Source organism: Salmo salar, chromosome ssa20 (genome assembly GCF_905237065.1).
Source record: "Salmo salar chromosome ssa20, Ssal_v3.1, whole genome shotgun sequence".
NCBI classification, from domain to species: Eukaryota; Metazoa; Chordata; class Actinopteri; order Salmoniformes; family Salmonidae; genus Salmo; species Salmo salar.
The window spans coordinates 70,031,615-70,058,861 of record NC_059461.1 but is presented as its reverse complement, the minus strand read 5'-3'; the positions used below and the strand labels follow the sequence as shown (position 1 = coordinate 70,058,861).

Sequence of the window (27,247 nt, the reverse complement as noted above, 5' to 3'; positions counted from 1 at the left end):
CAACTCATTCCTTAATTTGAAAGTCATTTTCTTTAGGTGTTTCATTGTGTTATCACGCTACATGTTACATTTCCACAGTACATTGGGTTCTCTGACAGAGAGTAAATGGCCAATATCAGTCAGAATCAGGATGGTAACAATATGAAACATGACCGGTGTTGTATCATTTTGAGACCTTATGGATATTTTCCTATATCTTCTTAGCTATGGTCGGGGGAGAGGAATGTACCACCAGCCAACAACAGAGCTTGTCTCAGAGAAATCGGTGACGCAGCTAACGAGGAAAAGAGAAGACTAGGGGCCTGCTCTGTAATTGCATCCACATGGTCCGGCCCAAAGATTACGTTTCTTAAACTCACAAGCTTCATTGCTATTTTTGTTGGGAGTCTTGGATCGCAACTGTTCCACCTTGGAGAGTCTCAGAGCCTGTCTGGGCTTCAGAAGCCTCATGCTGACTCACTGATGCATCATAGATACCATTCTGATCAGTTCAGCTCAAGAACATGTACTAAGAATATAACTACAAGATTTAATCTCTATTTGCTCACTCTAACATACATGTTTTTATCAGTGGACTTGATTTATACTTTTTACTACAGGTGTAGGCTATGGAAGGCTTGACAGAACAAACTAAAACATTTGAGCAACATAAGCTGCTACAGTTTGGCACTGATAGGGTTGTCAATTTTCCCATAGTTGAGCTAAGACACATAGTATGTGGGTCTGTGGCTGCATCTTAACACGCAGCGCTTTTCTTGGAAGAATCACAGCATTTAATGAGTGACACATGTTACTCAGAGTATCCCATTTTGGTTTGGGGGGCTGAGCTCAAAGTAAACCACCATTCAGACTGAGCTCACAGTAAACAACCATTCATACCAGAGGAGACTGGTGGAAGGAGTTATAGGAGGACTAGCTCATTGTAATGGCTGGAATGGAATGCGGTTTCCATGTGTTTGATGTGTTGGATTAATTCCATTCCAGCCATTACAATGAGCCCGTGCTACTATAACTCCTTCCACCAGCCTCCTCTGATTCAGACTGATCTAGCACGAAACCGTGTTGACGTAGCACCCTCATGTGGTGTAAACTTAGAACTGCTGTCTGGCCAATGACAATACAAGGATGTATCCATGTAAAAACAATCAGGGAGGGCTAGGAAAGTCATAACCTACACCAGAATGGCAGAGCTATGCCAATTCAGCTGCCAAGTCATCCCTGTTACAGTATTGATGACAAAGGGGGAGTATTTTGGCAGTTGTGGCTGGTTACTCAATACCGTGGCATGGTGATGTGTAGGGGGTTTGTGTGCACTTGTGATTCATAAGCAGTCTTTTATGCCATCTGCTCTATCTATCTTGTATACTTCCTGACCACAATGACCTTAGATGATCCAAGATCAGACTCTGTGGTAGTATGACAACGCCTGCCAAAACAAGCACCCAGTGTAGAATGTGGTCCCATAAATTCCCATCTCTTACCATCCCTATATCTATTTTCCTACATCTCATCTCTTCCCACGTCTCTTACCATATTTTCTCCAAACAGATGCATTTTGTCTTGATACAGAAAAATCGTATTTTGAGTATGATGTGGACATGTCTCACTCTAAATGTTGCTATAGAGTATTTAAATCACAAACACTCAGACAATACCATTTGCACGTATTATTTTATTCATGAAAATATGTCATTAAAATTAGTAGTAAAAACATTCACAGTCCATAAAAAGCATTAGCTCGTACTCTAGATTTGGTGTCCATGGTGTCCACCTATTGGTGGATCTGCAACACATGTAACTTCCCCAAGTAACATTTACATACAGAGAGAAATGCAATTACAGTATTATAAAGTATATCAGAGTGATTTCTATCCCACCCTTCAATACTATAACAAGTAATGTGAATATGATGCACATTTTCTGATACCCTAAAACAAGACCCTGCATAGTGGTTTCTGCATTTGTTCGATGCATAAGCAAACCGTTTTCCAATTCCAAATAAATATTATACATACTTCAGTCTTCAGACATGCATTTTACATGCAGTTTTCCAGCGTACTTTGAGATGAGTTACAAATAACAATAACAAACAAGTGTCCAGCACAAATGACCTATTGGTACGTTTCCCATAAAATAACAGTAGTTCTCCACCAGTGGATCAGCAGTTGAGAAAAGAGTTTGTCCTAACAATCTGAATGACCTTCCTTGCACTGTAACTATATTCAAACTGTGTATGTTCATGGAAGAAATGCAAATATCCTGCAAGGAGAAGAAAGGATGAATTTCTTAGAGAGAGCTATTTATTATATATTCAAAGCAAATGCAACGGAAACTACAGAAGAATATTATTGAAATTAGTGATTGTGATATACCATGTTTATATAAGGCAGCATCCACTTCATCTGCCATTCCAGGGAAATGCATCTCAATGGATCTTGGGAAGCCACTGTCCATTGTGTTAGTCTTCTCATCATAACTGTCAATAAGACACAACCAAGACTTTAACCGATAATGAACAGTTATGTTTGCAGATAACATCTCTCAACAAGACTAGACCAGACCAGTCCAGACCAGACCAGTCCAGACCATACCGTCCTACCTCCAGAACTGCTCTTCAGAGAACAGAAGGGTCTTGCCAGTGTCTGGGATGTACACAGCAGCATCCACCGTCCGCACGGTCTTGGGGAGTCCCAGTTTATGGATGTATTTGGGGTAGCCCTCCACTAGGCTGTAGCCGTTCAGGGCCCACATTCTAATACCTGGAAAAATATTACAATTTGTCAATGAAATTACCCTTTTTTTTTTACTAGGCAAGTCACTTAAGAACAAATTCTTATTTTCAATGACAGCCTAGGAACAGTGGGTTAACTGCCTTGTTCAGAACAACAGATTGGTACCTTGTCAGCTCAGGGATTCGATCTTGCAACCTTTCGGTTACTAGCCCAACGCGCTAACCACTAGGCTACGATACCTAATGTATATGTGACGGAAATGAGCAAAGTAGAACTGTAATTGCATATTCAGGATGACAGAGGACTATGCGAACAGTGTTGCCAGCATGTAACTCACCACTGAATATGAAGACCATGTCTTTCTCAGGGTACTCATAGGCAGCATCCACTTTGTTGGGGAGGGAGGGCCAGGTGGATTTAATCAGGGTTTGCTCAGGCTCTGCAAACTGAGGATGGAGACGCCAGTAGAACCTATCATCAAATAGAAAACATCAATGCACATACATTTTGTCAATTTTAAGCTTATAGTTTGTGCAAAAAAGTTTTTTCATGAATGGACACACTCCCTACCTGTCTTTGAAGATGATTGTTTCTCCTCTGAGCTCAGTAACAGCATCAAAACTCAACATGGGGTCACATTTGTTTGGGGCATCTGGCTTGGGCTTCACTTTCCTGTGACTGGGGTTCGGGCCTAAAGGATGGAACCGCATAATGAAAATGTCTAAATATGTCTCCAGTGGGTGGAATTACAGTACCAGTCAAAAGTTTGGACACACCTACTCATTCTACATTGTAGAATAATAGTGAAGACATCAAAACTATGAAATAACACGTATGGAATCATGTAGTAACCAAAAAAGTGTTTAAAAAAAACAAATATATTTTATACTTGATGACACCCTTTGCCTTGATGACAACTTTGCACACTCTTGGCATTCTCTCAACCAGCTTCACCTGGAATATTTTTCCAACAGTCTTGAAGGAGTTCCCACATGCTGAGAACTTGTTGGCTGCTTTTCCTTCGCTCTGCGGTCCAACTCATCTCAAACCATCTCAATTGGGTTGAGGTCGGGTGATTGTGGAGGCCAGGTCATCTGATGCAGCACTCCATCATGCTCCTTCTTGGTCAAATAGCCCTTAAACAGCCTGGAGGTGTGTGGGGTCATTGTCCTGTTGAGAGACAAATGATAGTCCCACTAAGCACAAACCAGATGGGATGGCGTATCGCTGCAGAATGCTGTGGTACCCATGCTGGTTAAGTGTGCCTTGAATTGTAAATAAATCACTGACAGTGTCACCAGCAAAGCACCATCACACCATCACACCTCCTCCATGATTCACAGTGGGAACCACACATGCGGAAATCATCCGTTCACCTACTCTGCGTCTCACAAAGACAAGGCGGTTGGAACCAAAAATCTCAAATTTGCCAAGAGTGTGCAAAGCTGTCATCAAGGCAACGGGTGGCTACTTCGAAGAATCTCATTGTTCGTGTTTCTGGGCCAAAGCAAGTCTCTTCTTCATATTGGAATCCATTAGTAGTGGTTTCTTTGCAACAATTCGACCATGAAGGCCTGATTCACGCAGTCTCCTCCATGTGTCTGTTATTAAACTCTGTGAAGCATTTATTTGGGCTGCAATTTCTGAGGCTGGTAACTCTAATGAACTTATCCTCTACAGCAGAGGTAACTCTGGGTCTTCCTTTCCTGTGGCAGTCCTCATGAGAGAGTTTCATCATAGCGCTTGACATTTTCCAGATTGACTGACCTTCATGTCTTAAAGTAATGATGGACTGTCGTTTCTCTTTGCTTATTTGAGCTGTTCTTGCCATAATATGGACTCTGTCTTTTACCAAATAGGGCTATCTTCTGTATACCACCCCTACCTTGTCACAACACAACTGATTGGCTCAAATGCATTTGAGAAGGAAAGAAATTCCACAAGGCACATCTGTTAATTGAAATGCATGAAGCTGGATAAGAGAATGCCAAGAGTGTGCAAAGCTGTCATCAAGGCAAAGGTAGGCTACTTTGAAGAACATATATTTTTATTTGTTTAACACTTTTTCGGTTACTACATGATTCCATATGTCTTATTTCATAGTTTTGATGTCTTCACTATTATTCTACAATGAAGAAAATAGTACAAATAAAGAAAAACCCTTGAATGAGTAGGTGTGTCCAAACTTTTGACTTTTCTTTTCTTTTGACTTAATTTTCTGTAACTATTTTCTGTTTGGGTTAATAAGTGGCACACTGACCATAAAGAGCTTGAATGCCGGTGATATCATCCTCAGACAGTGGATAACCCTCGCTGTAGGAGTAGACTGGGTACATCAGAGCTCCAGGATCAGAAGAATGGGACAAGCCAAGGGCATGGCCAAACTCATGAGTAGCGACCAGGAAAAGGTTGTAGGCTACAGGGGAGGAAATATGTCAGTAAGTAATCATTGATTAAATGTCATACATTTTACCTGATTCCCTCATAAATGTACCAAATATTGACCGTCTGAGTCTTTTGACCAATGTTCATCTTCATCAAAGTGTGTGTCTCCTCCAATGTCTCTGCCAGGGGGATAGGCATGGGCTAAGAGACCGTCAGGGCCGTCAAAGGGGTTGAAGTCTCCATGTTCTAAAGACAAAGAAAGGCCAGGGAAAAAATTATGTTTGAGGATGGTTTCAGTAAGTGTTGCCAGCATTCAATCAATTTATTCTATGACAGGGTCTTGCACAACTCTAAACAATGATCACTGAATGTTGAACAAAACTACAGTAAGATTATCAAATGAATCAAGATATTCTCCATATATTCTGTATAGTATTACTGACAAAAATGTATCAACTGTAGGCCAGAATAAAGAAATTTGTCTACCTTTTGTCCCAAATGCTATCATGATGTCAGCCTTCCCCTCGTGCAGTTTCTTGAAGGTCAGAGGAGTGACGTCAGCCCAGATGTTGAAGGCATTACGGATAGCTCTGTCCACATCTGCCTTCTTCAGATCAGGAGTATAATTCACTATTCTGAAGGACCGTTCAAGAGAGAGGAAACATGTCTTCATTCAAGAGAAACTTGAAAAGTTTTACCCAAAGTAATGAAAGCTGATAATATCCATTGATTCCAAGGTCATGTGGAGTAAATTAACATTATTTCACCAATACCATAAAAAAATACAAATTAGGGTTATGACACAATCTATGACCCAGAGTGTTTGAGAAGCCTCACCTGAAGGTCACGTTGGTGTTCTGCCATTTGAGGTGTCGGGGGAAGTGATTGTATTCCCCCACATCAGGGACACCACACCTGGCCATGCTCATCAGTTCCAGGGTGTTATCGTCCAGGCTCCCTGTCACTTGGAGGTTGAAGAAGGACTGCATCTCCCTGATCTTAGCCTGCATGGCATCTGACGACCTGTGGGTCGGGGTTCCCTGAAGTCCAGCTCTAAGGTGGTAGAACTTGCGGAGGTATTTCTGAAGAGGAAACAATAACATAAGTTAACACCTTCATGATATGCAGATGTTTAAGCGTGGTCAGATAGAATGGATGTAATTTAAATATGGTCATTTAAGGAGCAAATTCACAAGAGAAACACAGGGTTCAATTTGAGGGGTTATATTATTTCAACAACGTCTGGCATATTGTATGCAATTAACAATTTTGTTTAAATAAAACAATGCTAATTTTGTTTATACTATACATTATCGCATGTATCCTTATGTCGAGTATGAGGATAACTGTAAAATCAATATTAAAAACATAAATATTCAGTGCACCAAACAGACATTGATAAACAAAAGGACATCAGAACCACAGCTTTAGTTGGCTTACCTCGGCTAATAGCCACTTGTCAGTATCCTCCGGCGATGATAGAGGCATAGCAAATGACTGAGCAACCACCACAAGGAGCAGTAAACCTGTGATTTCCATCTTGTCTTGTCTTGATGGCGTCCAGCACAGTGACTGACTGGGGTCCAGGAGCCAAGTCTGTTTTTATACTGAGTGTTTCCGTGTTTTTTTTTCTAAGTGTCTGTGATTCATGTAAATGTACCTAGCCACTTCCTCCTCAAAGACTGCCTAAAACTGCTGGTAGTTCAGAAAACGGAGTGCTTGTGGTTTAGTAACTGCTATAAATTCATCTGAATAAGCAGTGATGTCACATTTTTTTGACCAAATGTTCATGACTGCTATAAACACACCTGAATAAGCAGTGATGTCACATTTTTTGACCAAATGTTCATGGCGAATTTTTTTAAAGATTCAATGAATGCATATGGCAAGTGACCAGGTCTCGGAACTTTTGTAACACTATTCTATGTTCTCCAAAAGATAAATACATCTCTAAATTCCTCTATAATGCAAAAAATTATATTGTGCTTTATGTAAGAAAGTTAATTAAATACTGTATCTTTAAATGGTAATGTACATACATGTCGATGACTACACATGCTATTTATAAAACTTTCAGACACCCATGACTGTGATACACTTCCATGTTATTTTGAGTAAGACAGAGGATGACCGTTGGTGGCCATAGAGAAATCAGTTAAAGGGATAATCCACTCGAAATACAACCTAACATGATTTACCACGTACCTTGGCAGAACATGATATGTATTTCACATTTGGTCACTGATATAAATGTATATATTAGATTATATTGGATAAGGCTAGCCTGTGTCCCAATTTGTAGCAGCAGAGTTTAAGTACTGGGGGCAGGGCAGGTCAAGGCATGCCCTGTCACTTGTATGTCTGCTGCTTCTGTGTGTCTGTGTGTGTCTGTGTTGCCACATGTGGTCATCAGTCTGCTATAACAATGGAATTCCTGAACCCAGACTCCAAGCCAAGAGGGGTATTTTATGGCAATTCACAAATAACATGACAAGCAGCCTTACAACAGGCATGTAAATAACACTCTTATCCTCTCTGGGCTGGGCGGGAAGAATTCGTCCCACCTACGCAACAGCCAGTTGAATCCCGTGGCGCGATTTTCAAATACCTTAGAAATACTATTACTTCAATTTCTCAAACATATGACTATTTTACGCCATTTTAAAGACAAGACTCTCGTTAATCTAACCACACTGTCCGATTTCAAAAAGGCTTTACAACGAAAGCAAAACATTAGATTATGTCAGCAGAGTACCCAGCCAGAAATAATCAGACACCCATTTTTCAAGCTAGCATATAATGTCACAAAAACCCAGAAGACAGCTAAATGCAGCACTAACCTTTGATGATCTTCATCAGATGACAATCCTAGTACATTATGTTATACAATACATGCATGTTTTGTTCAATCAAGTTCATATTTATATCAAAAAACAGCTTTTTACATTAGCATGTGACGTTCAGAACTAGCATACCCCCTGCAAACTTCCGGGGAATTTACTAACAATTTACTAAATTACTCACGATAAACGTTCACAAAAAACATAACAATTATTTTAAGAATTATAGATACAGAACTCCTTTGTGCAATCGAGGTGTCCGATTTTAAAATAGCTTTTCGGTGAAAGCACATTTTGCAATATTCTCAGTAGATAGCCCAGCCATCACGGCTAGCCATTTAGACACCCACCAAGTTTAGCCCTGACCAAAGTCAGATTTACTATTACAAAAGTTTGATTACCTTTGTTGTCTTCGTCAGAATGCACTCCCAGGACTGCTACTTCAATAACAAATGTTGGTTTGGTCCAAAATAATCCATCGTTATATCCAAATAGCGGCGTTTTGTTCGTGCGTTCCAGACACTATCCGAAATGGTAAATCAGGGTTACGAGCATGGCACAATTCGTGACAAAAAAATTGTAAATATTCCATTACCGTACTTCGAAGCATGTCAACCGCTGTTTAAAATCCATTTTTATGCCATTTTTCTCGTAAAAAAGCGATAATATTCTGACCGGGAATCTCCGTTTAGGTAAACAGAGGAAAGAAAACAAAGCATTCGGTCGACGCGGGCATGCGCCTGAGTCTCACAGTACTGTAACCAGCCACTACCCAAACGCGCTACTTTTTTTCAGCCAGAGCCTGCAAAGCCACGATTCAGCTTTTTGCCGCCTTCTGAGAGCCCATGGCAGCCGTAGGAAGTGTCACGTAACAGCAGAGATCCTTTGTAATGGATAGAGATGGCAAAGAAGGCCAAGAAATGGTCAGACAGGGTACTTCCTGTACAGAATCTTCTCAGGTTTTGACCTGCCATTTGAGTTCTGTTATACTCACAGACACCATTCAAACAGTTTTAGAAACTTTGGAGTGTTTTCTATCCAAAGCCAATAATTATATGCATATTCTAGTTACTGGGCAGGAGTAGTAACCAGATTAAATCGGGTACGTTTTTTATCCAGCCGTGTCAATACTGCCCCCTAGCCCTAACAGGTTAACTGCAATTAACTTGAAGTTTCTGACAGAGTTAATGGGGATTAAAAGCTTGCCAAACATACATTGTGCACCTCATGCAGATGCTGTTAAGATAAAATATAGGTATTTATGAACATTGGCTGACGCTATTATACCTACGGTATATCACTTTATCAGAGACATATGACTATGTTGAGAGAGAGCATTAGCCAAACTGTTTTAGACTGTGGAAACAGAGCCACTGAGCTGAGTCATATTGAGGGGAATTTGACTTGGGGATTTTTGCAACTGACTAAGAAGGTCACCCACATTCACAAACACAACTAACTAGAACAGAAATAATACATCCAATTAAAACTTTAACATATCCAATAATAAGTTTATGTCACTGATGGTAGAATGATACAAGAGTCATTTTGCCTTTAAAAATGCTTCTTTATTGGTTAGAGGGGAACATTGGAAGCTTTAGCACCAGAACTGCTCCCATCAGTAAGCATCATTACCTCACAAGGGCCCGATTCCGACCCGAGTTAACCTGTTAGGGCTAGGGGGCAGTATTTACACGTCCGGATAAAAAATGTACCCGATTTAATCTGGTTATTACTACTGCCCAGAAACTAGAATATGCATATAATTATTGGCTTTGGATGGAAAACACCCTAAAGTTTCTGAAACTGTTTGAATGGTGTCTGTGAGTATAACAGAACTCATATGGCAGGCAAAAACCTGAGAAGATTCTGTACAGGAAGTACCCTCTCTGACCATTCCTTGGGCTTCTTGGCTCTGTTTATTGAAAATGTAGGATCTTTGCTGTAACGTGACACTTCCTACGGCTCCCATAGGCTCTCAGAACCCGGGAAAAAGCTGAATGATGTAATTCCAGCCGCTGGCTGAAAAACTTTAGCGCCTTTGGTTAAGTGGTCTATCAGAGGACAATGAGCTGAGGCGCGTGCACGGGGCGACACCACATTTTTAGTTTCTCTCTCTTTGTACTAAAACACAGATTCCCGGTCGGAATATTATCGCTTTTTTACGAGAAAAATGGCATAAAAATTGATTTTAAACAGCGGTTGACATGCTTCGAAGTACAGTAATGGAATATTTAGAATTTTTTTGTCATGAAACGCGTCGGGCGCGTAACCCTTATTTACCCTTTCGGATAGTGTCTTGAACGCACAAACAAAACGCCGCTATTTGGATATAACTATGGATTATTTGGGACCAAACCAACATTTTTTATTGAAGTAGAAGTCCTGGGAGTGCATTCTGACGAAGAACAGCAAAGGTAATAACATTTTTCTTATAGTAAATCTGACTTTGGTGAGGGCTAAACTTGCTGGGTGTCTAAATAGCTAGCCCTGTGATGCCGGGCTATCTACTTAGAATATTGCAAAATGTGCTTTCACCGAAAAGCTATTTTAAAATCGGACATAGCGAGTGCATAGAGGAGTTCTGTATCTATAATTCTTAAAATAATTGTTACGTTTTTTGTGAACGTTTATCGTGAGTAATTTAGTAAATTCACCGGAAGTTTGAGGGGGTGTGAGTTCTGAACGTCACATGCTAATGTAAAAAGCTGGTTTTTGATATAAATATGAACTTGATTGAACAAAACATGCATGTATTGTATAACATAATGTCCTAAGATTGTCATCTGATGAAGATCATCAAAGGTTAGTGCTGCATTTAGCTGTGATTTGGGTTTATGTGACATTCTATGCTAGCTTGAAAAATGGGTGTCTGATTATTTCTGGCTGGGTACTCTGCTGACATAATCTAATGTTTTGCTTTCGTTGTAAAGCCTTTTTGAAATCGGACAGTGTGGTTAGATTAACGAGAGTCTTGTCTTTAAAATGGTGTAAAATAGTCATATGTTTGAGAAATTGAAGTAATAGCATTTCTAAGGTATTTGAATAACGCGCCACGGGATTCCACTGGCTGTTACGTAGGTGGGACGAAATCGTCCCACTGGCCCTGGAGAAGTTAACCGCATGCAAATGGAATGTAATTACATTTTTATGCACTTTTCTCTCTACACATATTCTGACCTTGAACTTAAGCATGAGAAAAGTGTGCTATTCACCTGCTATTCATTTTGGGTGGAGCTCTAAGAAATGAAGGTGTGCTGGCGGAGGTGTCTTCTGACCTTGACTTAATTGTAAGCATTTTACTGTAAGGTCTAAACCTGTTGTATTTGGCGCACGTGACAAATAAACTTTGATTTGATTCCCTAATAATTCCACCACCTTTACGCGCGAGGAAACCATGAAAAAGGTCTAGCGAACCTACCGGCTTCAAGTTGAAAAAGCATCTACTTTATTTTTCCCAATAGAAATAATGACATTCTCCATGTACTGTAATTTACAGCTTATTAAGAGTTATTGATAAGAGCTAGGTAAATGAGTAATCGATTTGGATAAGGGAATTCGGAATATAAATGACACTTTATATATATTTATATATATTTTACCTTATAATTGCTGGAGACAAATGTGAAATCAGTCATATTGCAGCAAACTGAAGAATTTCAACATATCAACTTTCTCACAGTAAAGATTATGAAATGCTGTGCCATTATGCAGAATTTAAATTGTACAGCCTTTTAACTTGCATGTTAAATACTGTTACCCTGTTATTTCCCTTCAGTTGGTATAGCCTACATTATCATTACATTAAATTAAAAAAAATGTGTTTACCTGCATTTGCTTCTTCCTTACACGCCGTCATGGCCATGTGGTTGTTGCTGAAGATTGTTAGTAACAGTTGGTAATATAAAAAAAGACATGTAGGCTAATTAAATCGTAATGGAGCAGAGCACAAACCACGCCATAACAGTTTGAACCCGACGCATGGTGCAATAATTGGCTGTGTCATCACACAGTTCCATGGTTAGTGCAGGCGATAGACGAGGGTATAGCCTACTATTGTACACCATTCTCCCTATTATAATTCTATGTACACTAATCTTTCAACATTACTATGGGTTAAAGAACTGAATGTGCCAATTTTCAGAATGAATCAAACCACCATTTTCTTTATTTTGTGAGTAAAGGCTCTCCAAACCATTTTGTTTATGATTCATAAATACTTTCCTAACCCTAAATAATCTACAATATGAGAGTATTTTTAAATCTACCAATTGGTGCTGAAACGGAGACTAATATGCCTATATTTAGATGGCTATCTTTAACCTGTCTGGGAAAGGGGGCAGTATTTTCACGGCCGGATAAAAAACGTAACCGATTTAAACTGGTTACTACTCTTGCCCAGAAACGAGAATATGCATATTATTAGTAGATTTGGATAGAAACACTAATGTTTCTAAAACTGTTTGAATGGTGTTTGTGAGTATAACAGAACTCATATGGCAGGCAAAAACCTGAGAAGATTCCAAGCAGGAAGTGGCCTGTCTGACAATTTGTAGTCCTTCTGTTGCATCTCTATCGAAATTACAGTATCTGTGCTGTTACGTGACACTTTCTAAGGCTTCCATTGGCTCTCTAAAGCCTTCAGAAACCAGATTGACGCATCTCCTGTCTCTTGGCAGATAACAGACGCAGAGTTTGTCAGTGGACTGCCTGGTGACAGAGAGACTGGAGATGCGCTTCACGAGACCTCGCCATTTTTTTTCTTTCCCTCTTTGAATGAATACAACGTTGTCTGGTTGGAATATTATCGCTATTTTATGTGAAAAATAGCATAACATTTATTTTAAACAGCGTTTGACATGCGTCGAAGTACGGTAAAGGAACATTTTGAATTTTTTTGTCACGAAATGCGCTCGCGCGTCACCCTTTGGATAGTGACCTGAACGCACGAACAAAACGGAGGTATTTGGATATAACTATGGATTATTTGGAACCAAAACAACATTTGTTGTTGAAGTAGAAGTCCTGGGAGTGCATTCTGACGAAGAACAGCAAAGGTAATCCAATTTTTCTAATAGTAATTCTGAGTTGAGTGAGCCTCGAAGTTGGTGGGTGTCTGAATAGCTAGCCTGTGATGGCCGAGTGTAACGGCTGTCGTCGGATACAGACCAAAATGCAGCGGGGAAATGTGCACTCATATTCTTTATTATAGTCGGATAAGAAGGAGAACCAAAATAAACACGTACACAAAGAAAACACAACGACTATTCACAGGCTGGTAAGGCACAAGGCTATACACAGAACAATCTCCCACAAAGCACTCAACAAACACACCTATATATAGGACTCAATCAGAGGCAACTAGAAAACACCTGCCTCCAATTGAGAGTCCAACCCTGAATAACAAAACATAGAAATACAAAAGACTAGACAGAACATAGAAATACACTAACATAGAACAGTGCCCAAAAACCCCCGGAATACATAAATCAAATATCCTACTAAACAAACCACCACCCCGAACCACATAAAACAAATACCCTCTGCCACATCCTGACCAAACTACAATAACAAATAACCCTGGTCAGGACGTGACAGTACCCCCCCCCCCCCAAGGTGCAGACCCCGGATGCACCTCACACAAAAACAAAACACCCCAAAACAAACATAAATCCCCTAAACTAAAGGGAGGGAAGGGAGGGTGGCTGCCGTTAACGACGGCACCTGTGCTACACCCCCCCTCCCCAACCCACCTATACTGGAGGTGGCTCAGGTTCTGGTCTACAGCCACCCAGACTGTAGGCATACTCGCTTGGTTCCAGGCCGTAGGCAGACTCACTCGGTTCGGAGTTATAGTCAGACTCGCTCGGTTCCGGACCGCAGGCAGACTCACTCGGTTCCGGATCGCAGGCAGACTCACTCGGTTCCGGACTGTAGACCCATTCACCCCTCTCCGAACTGTGGGCCGTCTCACTCGGTTCTGCACAGTGGGCCGTCTCCCTTGGTTCCGAACTGTAGGCCGTCTCACTCGGTTCTGCACAGTGGGCTGTCTCCTTTGGTTCCGAACTGTAGGCCGTCTCACTCGATTCCGGGCTTAACACTCTTACCGGATACTCATGATGGGGTACTGTTGTCGGATACTCTGGATGGGGCACTGTTGCCGAATACTCTGGACGGGGCACCGTCTCCGGACACTCTGGACAGGGCACTGTTTCCGGACACTCGAGGCTGGGCTGACGCACTGGAAGCCTGATGCATGGGACTGGTAGTGGAGGTACCAGCCTGGGGACACGCACCTCAGGGCTAGTGCGGGAAGCAGGAACCAGCCGAGTGGAACTGGTATTACGCACTGGAAGCCTGATGCGTGGTGCTGGTACTGGAAGTGCCAGTTTGGGAACACGCACCTCATGGCTAGTGCGGGGAGCAGGAACGGGCTGTGTTGGACTGGGTTGACGTATTGGAGGCCTGGTGCGTGGTACTGGTACTGGATATACCGGGCCGTGGAGAAGTACTGGCGGTCTCGATCGCACCACCTGCACAACCCGTCCTGGCTGGATGGAACTAGTAGCCCTGTACGAGCGGAGTGCTGGTACAGAGCGAACTGGGCTGTGCAGGGGTCTGATGGTTGCCGTGCGTGGAGCGGGCGTAGGGTAGCCTGGACCTAGGAGGCGCACCGGTGACCAGATGCGCTGCGCAGGCATCCTCCTACCAGGCTGGATGCCCACTCTAGCACGGCACTTGCGAGGGGCTGGGATCACTCGCACCGGACTGTGCGTGCGTATGGGCGAGATCGTGCGCACTTCTACATACCTCAGCGCTCTCCACTCCAAACGCTTCCCATAAAAAGCACGGGGAGCTGGCTTAGGTCTACTGCCTGGCCCAGCCAAACTACTCATGTGCCCCCCAAATTTTTTTTATTGGGGGTGCCTCTCCGGCTTAAACGCCAGTCGTGTTCCCCTGTAGCGTTCCCGGTCTTCGCTCCACTTTCTCCATGGACCTTCTCCGGCCATAATCTCCTCCCACGTCCACTTTTCCCGATAGTCCATATTATTCTCCCGTTGCTCCTTACCCCGCTGCTTGATCCTTGGTTGGTGGGAGATTCTGTAACGGCTGTCGTCGGATATAGACCAAAATGCAGCGGGGAAATGTGCACTCATCTTCTTTATTATAATCCGACAAGAAGGAGAACCAAAATAAACACGTACACAAAGAAACCACAACGACTCTTCACAGGCTTGTAAGGCACAAGGCTATACACATAACAATCTCCCACAAAGCACTCAACAAACACATACCTATATATAGGACTCTCAATCAGAGGCAACTAGAAAACACCTGCCTCCAATTGAGAGTCCAACCCCAATTAACAAAACATAGAAATACAAAAGACTAGACAGAACATAGAAATACACTAACATAGAACAGTGCCCCAAAAACCCCCGGAATACATAAATCTGGTGGGCAGATGTCTGCTCGCCAGCGAATGGCGACACAGTGAGGGTGTGGACAGAGGGATAGGAGCGGGTCGACTGGATACTGGACAAACCACCGTCCACGTAAGACTGTGGTTACACACACAGACGCACGCACGCACGCACGCACGCACGCACGCACGCACGCACGCACGCACACACACACACACACACACACACACACACACACACACACACACCTTTATAGCAGTTGTTTTCAAACCCCTCCTCAGGGACCCCAGCAGTTCCATGTATTTGAACAATTCCAGAGCTAGCACACCTGATCCAACTTGTCAACAAATGAATTAAGCCCCTGACTACTTGAATCAGGTGTGCTAGTTCAGGGCTGAAACTAAATCATAAAACGTTTGCTGATAGCCTGATTGGAGTGTGTCTTGGATACAGGTGTAAAGGTGTTTGAGTGTGTGTATTAACTGAAAGTATATTACAATTATTATTATCCTACAGAGCAGCACAGCAGACGTTCTATCCACACAGACATGTTCCCCGCCGGATGCAGCAGCCCCAGGACACGCTCCCTGATCAGCCGCTCCAACCTCAGCATCTCTTCACGCACCATGTCTGCATGACACAGTCAGCCACAGGCACAGACAGAGTTAGCATGGCACACACAGTCAGCCACAGGCACAGACAGAGTTAGCATGGCACACACAGTCAGCCACAGGCACAGACAGAGTTAGCATGGTACACACAGTCAGCCACAGGCACAGACAGAGTTAGCATGGCACACACAGTCAGCCACAGGCACAGACAGAGTTAGCATGGCACACACAGAGAGACACAGGCACAGACAGAGTTAGCATGGCACACAGTCAGTATGGCACAGATGTAGGCTACACTTGCAATAGGCCCCTCTACCCCCTGCATCTCTCATTACATGTACCTTCATCCAACATTAAAACATCATCACCAGTGTAATGTACCAAATAAACCTTCTCACCCAGACTGGATCTACAGACCAGGGCAGCAGCTACTAGGGACTCGACGATGCCCCCATGACATTTGGGGCCGCTTGTAGCACCCACAGGGCCCGGTCCAACATGCTCTGGGCCACACCCAACTGGTATGTGACCTGGAACCCGGAGCCAGAGAAGGAGATTGACAGGAGAGCAGGCTCAAACTGACCAGCAATAGGCGGACTGGACAGAAAAGGAACAAGCATATACTGTTGCCCAGTGGAGAGAGACTGACCATCCACAGACTGAACAGCCATAGACTGACTAGCAATGAACTGCACATTGGAGAAGGACTGAACAGCAACAGACTGACCACTGGACTCTGCTGGAGACATGTTTAGTTCTGCAGGAATGGCAAACACTTGGACTCCACTTTCACTGTCTTTGGTGTACATGGAGTGGAGAGGAAAGGACAGGATGTCTGGCTAGTCTTCTTCTCAAATTCTGAGGTTTCATACTCATTCTCTCCAGGAGACTATCTGAGATTTTAGCAGGCAGAGCATTAGAGTGGTTCCTTTGCAAACAAGTCCTACATTTCACATCAACATCTATCTTGTTTGAGGTTCTGTAAATCGTAGTGAGTAGAACCAAAGTACTCCAGTTGAGTTGCTCTTTAAGTAGTCCAGTAGATAGTAAGTGTATCAGTCCGCACTAGTTCAGTCTGATGACAGTGATTAGCAGCGCCTGGTTCTCTAAATGGAAGGTGTGCCATCCTCAATGTTGCACAAATCAAATTAGATTAAAAGCAATCTGTTGGAGGCCTCTTCTCTCCCAGATCTATTCTATTCCAGGGTTTGTGTGTGTCTGGTCTCTCTCTCTGCTGTGTTGTGAATGAATACTCTGCTCTGCTGTCTCTCTGTGCTGTATGAACAGGAAGCTGGTTTATGTAGCCATGGTGATCAGAGCCCAGGGCTCTATTCACAAAGCATCTCTGAGTATGACTGCTGATCTAGGATCAGCTCCCCACTATTATTCATTATAATTTAAAAGCCAAAACTGGTCATAGATTAGCACTCCTGCTCTGAGATACTTTGTGAATACGGCTCCATGTGACATTCTAAAGCATCAATCTGCCGTTGTTTCAGCACAGAGCATGATCTGATTTCCCCACTGCATCACAACTTGAACCATGGTGCCCTGCTACCGACACCACATGACAGGGGTGTATTCACTAGAAACTAAACAGAAGTAAACAGAAGCAAACGGAACAAAACAGGGCAGAATGTATCTTAACTTGTCCAATAGAAACTTTTCATTTCAAATGGTTTCCGTTTCTAAACGTTTTGCTATGGTGTCCAACTAATACATACACCACTGATCAGGGTGCCCAGCCCCACAGGGTCTCAAAGACTGGAGTCTGTGTATTGTGTGGTTTAGGGATCAAATCTGCATCAGCTCTGCATGTGTTGCTTGTTCAGTTCAATGATATAACAGAGTGTCATGAACTACAGTCATACACAACGACCGGTTCAGGAACATCACAGAGGTTCAGGAACATCACTCACCATCTAACATAGTAATGTTAGATGGTGAGGAGGCCAGTGTCAGAGGAGTGCAGCAGTGAACGAGTGGGAGTGTAGCACAGAAGGCTGCTGAGGGGAGAACGACTCATAATAATGTCTGGAATGGAGTAAATGGCATCAAACACATTGAAACCATGTCTTTGATGAGTTCGATACCATTCCATTTCAGCCATCACTATGAGCCCATCCTCCCCAATTAAGGTGCCACTTGTGGAGTGTAGGGGTGTGTAATCTATCTATAATGTGGAGTGTAGGGGTGTGTAATCTATCTATAATGTGGAGTGTAGGGGTGTGTAATCTATCTATAATGTGGAGTGTAGGGGTGTGCAATCTATATATAATGTGGAGTGTAGGGGTGTGCAATCTATCTATAATGTGGAGTGTAGAGGTGTGTAATCTATCTATAATGTGGAGTGTAGGGGTGTGCAATCTATATATAATGTGGAGTGTAGGGGTGTGTAATCTATCTATAATGTGGAGTGTAGGGGTGTGTAGGAGGTCAGTGAGGTATGAGGGTGCCAGTCCACACGGTCTGGGGTGTGGGAGGAGCTTTTACTGTATTAAAAGTCTGTCCAGTATTTTCGCATATTTTTAAGTGTTGAGTGTTTTAGAACACTCAGGTATAGTAGAGGTTTATGTAGAACAGTTATCTTATTATGTCGTTACTAGCATACTATGCTTATTATGTAGTCTACTAGTCTAGTCCACATGATAACCATTCATTTTATATTTCTTTCTACTAGCTGGCAGCAGTGCATAATGTAGCTGGGACAGTTGTTACTGGGTGGTATTTCCAGCAACATCAACGAGTCTTTAATGTTTCAACAGTGTGATACTTCTGCATTGCTTACTTGAACATATTCCTTCATACCGTTTATCCTTTCAAATGGGACTCTGTAGATTTGATTCATCCGGAGATTGTGTTTCTTAAAGATGCAGTCTATGGTTAATAAGCTCACTCTGATGTTAAGGAAGATGGCAGGGCTTTCAATAATCAGTTGTTGGATTTCCCGCAGTCTTATGGCATTATTTTCAACTACCATTTGCACAATGGCAGCCTCCTGTTCGTCTGTAAATAGAGGCGTTCTACCTCCACGTGGTGGTCGTCTTTCAGTTCTACAAAAACAAAATAGCATGCAGTACTGTATACTGTATTACTGCAGTAATACAGTATACAAGATAAACATGTTGCAAAGTAGTTTACCTCCCAAATTCATACATACAGTAATACATGAAAAATTGACTTTGTTTCTCCTTACAGTATGTATTGGAATCTACAGTGCTTTATGTTGGGGTGGCTTTATGTTGGGGCAGCAGGTAGCCTAGTGGTTAGAGTGTTGGGCCAGTAACCGAAAGGTTGCTGGATTGAATCCCCGAGCTGACTAGGTAAAAATCTGTTGTTCTGAACAAGGCAGTTAGCCCACTGTTCCCTGGTAGGCTATCATTGTAAATAAGGATTTGTCCTTAACCCACCTGCCTAGTTAAATAAAGGTTACATTTTTTTCATATATAATTAAATACTACTGTCAAGTAGTAAAAGCAGCAGATAGGTCCAATGTCTGCAGTACGTACCTATTCTCATTTTGGAACGTCCGGCTGATGGATGCTACTGTGAAGTGGCTCAGATTGGGCAACACTCTCTGCCCAGCCTTTCTAAAGGTCAAGCCATATTTGACCACATGGTCCAGTATAGTCGCCTGAATTTCATCACAGATTACTCTCCTTGTTCTTGGTCTACCTCCACCTCCACCAAGTTGTATTCCATTGTTCTCCAAACACAGTGGCCTTTTTATCAATACCAAAGACTCTTGATTGCAAAGTGAACATTTACACAATTATTGTTTGTGTCATGAATCCCGCTTCCTGAGTCTGTTTTCTGCTTGAGCTGCCTGTTTTCTGTTTTGGAGTTGATTCCTGAGGTTTCTGAACACACCCTGTCTGGTTGCCGGGCGACGAAGCTCGGCGGGTGATCTCTCGATTACCCGCAGCTGCATCGCATCAGCCATCTGCACACCTGGTCCTGATCATCACCTCTCCACTTCATAAGCTCTGACCTGACATCCGTTCCCTGCTGGATCGTTAGCAATGAACAGTATGTTGTGTCAGCCTCATGTTTCCAGAGTTGGTTTTGTTGTTCTGTACTTTTTGCCGGTTACTCACTCCCTTTTACTCTGTCTACAGTCATTCTCCCGGAACATTCACCCCCCTTGCCTGGTCGTCGGTGGTTTCAGTGACATCATTGGATCTGCCTATTCACTCTCATCAACTCACCTCCGCTGCCGCTCCGTCTCCAGGATTATTCTATTTTCACCTCGAGTCTGTACATAAATACTCACCTTCATTTTACTCACCTTGTCCTGGTCTGCTTCTGGGTTCAGCTTTAGAGAATCGTGACAGTTTGCACATATGAAAAGAACAAGTGATCAATTGGTAATTGAGCTTAGCTTGTTGAACAGTGTTGCTTTTCATTTGCACACAAGACATTTTAGTTGTGAAGGTTCTGCCAAAGGTAGAGAGTTGTGTGTTGTGTTTTGCCAAATGTTTGTTATAGAATTGCAATCTGAGTAAAGCAAAACATGTGCCAGTAGTATTGCGGATTTGGTTCTACAATGTTCTTTTATTTTACCTTTATTTCACTAGGCAAGTTAAGAACATTCTTATTTTCAATGACGGCCTAGGAACAGTGTCCTTGTTCAGAGGCAGAACGACAGATTTTTACCTTGTCAGCTCGGTGATTCAATCATGCAACCTTTCAGTTACTGGTCCAACGCTCTAACCACTAGGCTACCTGCCTAGTGAAATGAGTTAAAGGTGTTAGGTTCTTATTTTTCTGAGTAAATAACCCATGGACACTAGTGAAGCTTTAACCAAGTTTAATTCCTCCCAAAGGTTCTGTACAGCTGTAATCAGACAGCAAAACATTTCTCACATCACAGTTATATAGATCCCACTTAAGACACTTCTTTCTCTCCAATCCTTACATTTTATGGCTCTACAGGAAGCTAATAAAGAGGGTAACAGGATTCCTGTAACAATCGTCTGACAGAGGGGACCAAGATGCAGCATGGTAAGTGCTCATATTAACTTTAATGACACTTTAAAGAAAATGAAAGTCAACAGTTCTGCCAGGTGAACACACAAGACAGAAAACAACTACCCACAAGACCCCAAAGGAAAACAGGCTGCCTAAGTATGGCTCCCAGTCAGCGACAACGATGTACAGCTGTCCCTGATTGAGAACCATACCAGGCCAAAACAAAGAAATACAAAAACATAGAAAAAAGTACATAGAATGCCCACCCTAGTCACAACCTGGCCTAACCAAAATAGACCATAAACCTCTATGGCCCGGGCGTGACAATTCCAAACATTTATTACTCTCTTAAGAGAATCTGTCCTCACCTCCTGACCTCAACCCCTCTTTCATCTAATACACAGATGTCCATCTGTCTTTCCTCAGAGACATAAAACCCAGTCTCTTAATTGCATATTATTCATTTACTATCTCAATGATCAAAGTTTAGCCGATTCCAACAGTCCTTCCTCTTGAACAATAGCGTCCTAATGTTCACTTTACATAAACTTGGAAATTACTTAAATGGATAAACAATAATAAAACATGAATTAAAGAAACAATCAAATGAACAAACATTCACCGCAAGGTGTACAAATTCAGAGACTTATGGCCTCCAAACTATGATCACACAAAAAAATGCCATTCCAGCTGAATCTGCCGTCTCCTTCAATGGCAGATGGAGCAGCTTTTAGTTTCTCCACTTTCCCCTTCTGTTTCTAAGAGCGTGAGAGCACAAAACTTGGAAAGCAAAAAAACTAAAACATAACATTATTAACAATGTGATAAGCTATGCATATTTATATATGCATGAAAACCAAAGTCTGAAACCATGACAATCCCCACTCTCTCTTCACCTGACTATGCCTCCAGGATAATTTCCTGCTGGGTTCCACAAAAATGAAAGCTCTAAAAAGCTTCCTCATACTTTCACCCAGTCTTCCCCTTTAGGCCCCAGGTTCCGAGAAGTGATCCCAAGTCATGTCATTTTCACTTTGTTCCCCATAGTCTCCATTTCACCAGATAGGCACGAACACCTGATATGCAAGTGTGTATCCCTAATCCACGTTCCATCCTCGTGAGGGAACTTAGCACTGTATCTGCTTTTACATCAATGCCTTCAACATTTTGTTCACAGTACAATTACCCCTCTATCCTCTATCATATGATGCATTAACCCATAAAGCAGCTAAACCCCAAACCAACTATGATGTTAATAGTAGTTCCCAGACCCAACCCATCTGTATGTCTTACAGTGGAATCTAGTCTCTCTCTCGCTCCACTTCCTGTGTAATGGTGTCTTCACTCACCCATTATGCAGTTGGACCTCACTTCACGTGAAAACTATGCACCCCCCAAGGAGAGACATGACGATCTTAACCACTACAGGTACTGTACGGAGTAGTGTGTTTCTTAAATCAATGCTGTTCCAACAAGCCCGCCTGGTGTCTCTTGATGTACACTCAATCTCCAGAATTCAGCCTGTGCCCTTGGTTCTATCTTGGTTCCCCTCATTTGCACAGTAATCCAATTCCATGCTATCAATATAGCATTCTACGCTACTAGTACTTTCTCTCTACTACCGCATGGCAAGCGGTACCAGAGTGCCAAGTCTAGGACAAAAAGGCTTCTCAACAGTTTTTACCCCCAAGCCATAAGACTCCTGAACAGCTATTCAAATGGATTCCTGGACTATCTGCATTGTGTGCCCCCCCAACCCTCTTTTTATGCTGCTGCTACTCTCTGTTCATCATAAATGCATAGTAACTTTAACCATATCTACATGTACATACTACCTCAATCAGCCTGACTAACCTCCTTTTATAGCCTCACTACTGTATATAGCCTGTCTTTTTACTGTTGTTTTATTTCTTTACTTACCTATTGTTCACCTAACACCTTTTTTGCACTATTGGTTAGAGCCTGTAAGTAAGCATTTCACTGTAAGGTCTAAACATGTTGTATTCGGCGCACTTGACAAATAAACTTTGATTTGATTTGATATACACACAGCAACACATGGGTTATTTCCTGACAACATAATTTGTGATATGTGAATAACCGCATCGCCTGTCCTCCCATTGGTCCCCCAGTTACCAATAACCAATCCATGTGACATAAGTCATCATAAACTAATATCCCAACAATGCTACAAAAATAACCATTGCTACTTCCAACATGGCCCATGACTATAGTCTCACAATACCTCTCATTTGCGCAGTAGTCCAATTCCATGCTATCAATATAGCATTCTACGCTACTAGTACTGCTCCTTCTGTTACTGTCCCTACAGCAACTGCTGTGAGACTAGCTATTGCTCGGAATGTATCTCCTGCTCTCCTATTGTCTTTGTGTTTTACTGATAAGTCTAGGACTGAACTTTCAGATACCCCCTACCTGTTTCCCAGTTTGTCCCTTGGTCTCTAGCCACCAACATCTCCACTGACCTCCTGTATTCTGCTACAGTTGGTACCTGTGGATAATACATCCCTGTGCTCAAGTTAGGTACACATCTCTCCCCCCAAGGCCGATCTACCCCCCACCCGTTTGTAAACACCTTTGTTACAGTGTAGACTTTGGGCCCCAACAGTTGATAAGCAGCCACCTTCTGACACTTACCATTTACCGTGGTTCGGTACCAGTCTACTGGGAGGTATGTCAAATGTTTACTAGCTGTCAGAAATGGGGGAGAGATTAGTGGCATTGGAAGAGTATCCAACCGTACAAAACTTTGAGTCACATGTTTCTTAATCACACTCTGCAGGAGATGTGATGCTATTATCACAGCAAACTTTCCTTCTGGCGATGTGGCCTCCTGTATACAGGGATCAGTTGCTATTCTTTCAAGTGTTATGCCTTCTGTGACAAACTCATTACTGAAAGTTGACAATAGTGTCTAAAATGACAACAATATCTCTGCTACTTTCACCATGATCTGTGTATGTGTAACGTTCAATTAAATCCCCATATTGTGTACAGTTAGCTGCTCTCCTTCTATGAGCTACCTCCTGTACCAATATACAGTCTCTGGGAATGATACTCCTCTATCATTTCATCTAACCCATAACACACTATACTCCTAATGCATTTTCTACATTTACAAACATACTAACACATTCTCAACTCCTCCTCTGGAACAATGAACACCCTCATGTTCCATGAAACCTAAAAACATATTGACTTGAAAAGAAAAGAGAAACAAAGTACATGTTTAATAACTTAGCACCACTCATTGATGCGATGTAACATAAAAACTCTGAAAACAGGGTAAAACAAAAAAAACTTTCATGGTTGTCTTAAACTGTCATCCAATGATTCCCCCTAACAAACTACATCCCTTCACAATGACACTTAGAGATACGTTTCTGGAAACTCTCTCGGCCACATAAATGTTAGCAGCGCACCCACCCCTCATCGTCCTTTAGCAATTCTCTCTCGCTGTATCCCAATCACAACGAACACATTTTTATAAATTATCCAAACCGAATTTAGAATGACTGACCTCAGTTCTTACTTTGAGTCTAGGGCTCAAATTCCAGTTTGCCAACTTAGCACAGATCATCCCTGTTAGAACACACATTTATAAACACCCTTTTATTGCTGGTCATAACTCTTCTCATTACAGCCCCCCCTTTGTCCCTGTTTTTCTGTCATGAGTGGCCTGGTAAAGAAAGATCAGTATTTCAATGCATTTTCTGTTTAAATATTTATCAGGGCGTATTGAGGTTGACACACACTGTCAAATTATTTCTACCATGCATTGAAACACGATCTGATGTCACCTTCCATGATAACCTCAAAAAAACACAGATCATAACAACAGTTAAGTTCATTACATTTCTGTTTCAGGAAACTAGACGAACATTGACTATATGACGAATTATGACATAAACCTTTTCTTAATAACATCTCTAAGACAAATGTCAAATAGCATAACATAACGTTACTGCTAAAAACATTTTCTAAATTAGTCAATACTCCCTTATTCTACTGGCGACCTCTAGGAAGAGTTACCAGATCATGAAGATAGCAATACATATATCACAGTCCATTTGAAGTTACTGTCATCCCTTATTAACATATATTTTCCTTTCTATATGCAGCCTGAACACAGTACCACTGTATAAGTACCCCAAAAACCAGGACCTCAGGGAACTGGTCATTTACCCCTTTCAAACACGTGATCAATAAAAAAAAACAATTTAGAATTACAACTCTTTCTAACTCCCTATAGAAATAATAATAATCTCCTAAAGTAATGATACAATTTGGATAGAGAATGGTGTTTCTCATGAATTTTATGCTGAAACCCCCCTTCTATTTAATTCCCAATGAAGTTGATCATTCTTCATTAGAAATGTTTAATATTCCAGCTGAATTGGTAGAATGCTCGTGCACTTTTTTTAGCGCCTCCATGGCTTTATTAAATTCCGCTATCTCTATATTACAGGGAGAAACGGGTCTGTTTGTCGCCCTATCTATAGTTATTATTCCCTAAACACTCCCGACGGTGTTCAGGATATCTTAGTTTCCTTAACTCCCGTCGATTATACACACATTCTATTATTAACTATTTTCTAAGATAGCACTACACACTTCCCCGGATAATAATTAATTGGACACGGCACTTAATACCTTGTATTAAAACCGATACCATAAACGTCTGCGAATCTATTACTGGAGAATACGGATTTCTTAATGTCTTTGTGCCATATCTCCTCCAATATCCCTATTATTGATAACACATCACCAAAATGATTTACATTTGTCTTCCTATTTCCACATAATCTGCCATGGTTCACCACCCCAACAGGGCACACAACTAACCTTCCATTCACACTTTTATGGCCAATACAACTAGGCTCTCACCCTGTTATAGCTATGCAGGGAACCAACCCTGCTGGTATTTACCCCCTAGGACTCACCCTTCGCAGGTTCCAGCCTGCGCGAGCTTACCTTCTGGGACTCACCCTATATTAATAGTAATCACAGGTATTAATCCACTAGGATTAACTATTGACTTTATAGTACTAGCAGGAACCAACCTACCAGGGAGTTACCCCCTAGGACTTACCCTACAGGTACCAGCCTGTATGAGTTTACCTTCCGGGCCTTACCATTTACTATAAAGCTACGACCGGTCGTTACACAATGGGCCTATAGAATTAAAGTTAGGCTCTCCAGGTCCGTATCCCATAGTTAGTTCAGCCAACAATTCTCATCTCCCCAAGATGTCAAAATGAGTGGAAACAGATATAGGAACTTAGCCTACCTTTTGTTTGTTGCCAGCTCTGCTCCACTAATCTGGACTCCATGGCTTGACTATAAATCGTGGTGAAGCCTGCTCACAGCGCCATCTGTTAGGTTCTTATTTTTCAGAGTAAATAACCCACGGACACTAGAGAAGCTTTAACCAAGTTTAATTCTTCCCAAAGGTTCTGTACAGCTGTAATCAGACAGCAAAACATTTCTCACATCACAGTTATATACATCCCACTTAAGACACTCCTCTTTCTCTCCAATCCTTACATTTTATGGCTCTACAGGAAGCTAATTAAGAGGGTAACAGGATTCCAAACATTTATTATTCTCTTAAGAGAATCTGTCCTCACCTCCTGACCTCAACCCCTCTTTCATCTAATACACAGATGTCCATCTGTCTTTCCTCAGAGACATAAAACCCAGTCTCTTCTCATTTCCTATCATTCATTTACTATCTCAATGATCAAAGTTTAGCCGATTCCAACAAAGGTTTGGGTCATTGTGCCTCATGCGACAGTTTTAGTGTGTAAACTATTTGGAATAACTGTAACAATACATGAGAGGGTGTGATATTGTATATGGTGTGATATATACGGTATAGGCCAATCATATTGTATACAGTGTCTTGCAAATGTATTCACCCCCTTGGTATTTAAAAAAAATATTGCTTTTTGTTTGGGTTTCATGTAATGGACATACACAAAATAGTCCAAATTAGTGAAGTGAAATGAAAAAAATAACTTGTTTCAAAAAAATTCAAAAACATTTCAAACTGAAAAGTGGAGCGTGCATGTGTATTCATCCCCTTTGCTATGAAGCCCCTAAATATGATCTGGTGCAACCAATTATGTTCTGTTAGGTTCTTATTTTGAGTAAATAACTCACGGACACTAGAGAAGCTTTAATCAAGTTGAATTATTCCCAAAGGTTCTGTACAGCTGTAATCAGACAACCCAACATTTGTCCCATCCAGATATTTATAT

At 41.8% G+C, this 27,247-nt stretch overlaps 1 protein-coding gene across 1 annotated transcript; it reads right to left on the bottom strand.

Annotated features, from left to right (window-relative positions):
- Positions 1-1,654: 1,654 nt before the first annotated feature.
- Positions 1,655-6,691, bottom strand: LOC106581219 (collagenase 3). Its single transcript, XM_014163130.2, has 10 exons — positions 6,558-6,691; positions 5,955-6,199; positions 5,604-5,752; positions 5,238-5,363; positions 4,993-5,148; positions 3,303-3,423; positions 3,070-3,203; positions 2,600-2,759; positions 2,373-2,476; positions 1,655-2,259 (listed from the first exon to the last, which is right to left on the bottom strand). The coding sequence occupies exons 1-10, from the start codon at positions 6,654-6,656 to the stop codon at positions 2,159-2,161; spliced, it is 1,395 nt and encodes a 464-aa protein (XP_014018605.1). The 5' UTR covers positions 6,657-6,691; the 3' UTR covers positions 1,655-2,158.
- Between the last annotated feature and the right edge of the window lie 20,556 nt (positions 6,692-27,247).

What these genes read in the sequence shown, in the direction of transcription:
- LOC106581219 (XM_014163130.2), bottom strand. Translation starts at nt 6,656, where the DNA reads ATGGAAATCACAGGTTTACTGCTCCTTGTGGTGGTTGCTCAGTCATTT. An exon ending in ACAAGTGGCTATTAGCCGAG is followed by an intron (nt 6,200 to 6,557) that starts GTAAGCCAACTA and finishes TTTCCTCTTCAG; the next exon opens with AAATACCTCCGCAAGTTCTA. An exon ending in CGGCATTCAAGCTCTTTATG is followed by an intron (nt 3,424 to 4,992) that starts GTCAGTGTGCCA and finishes TCCATCCTTTAG; the next exon opens with GCCCGAACCCCAGTCACAGG.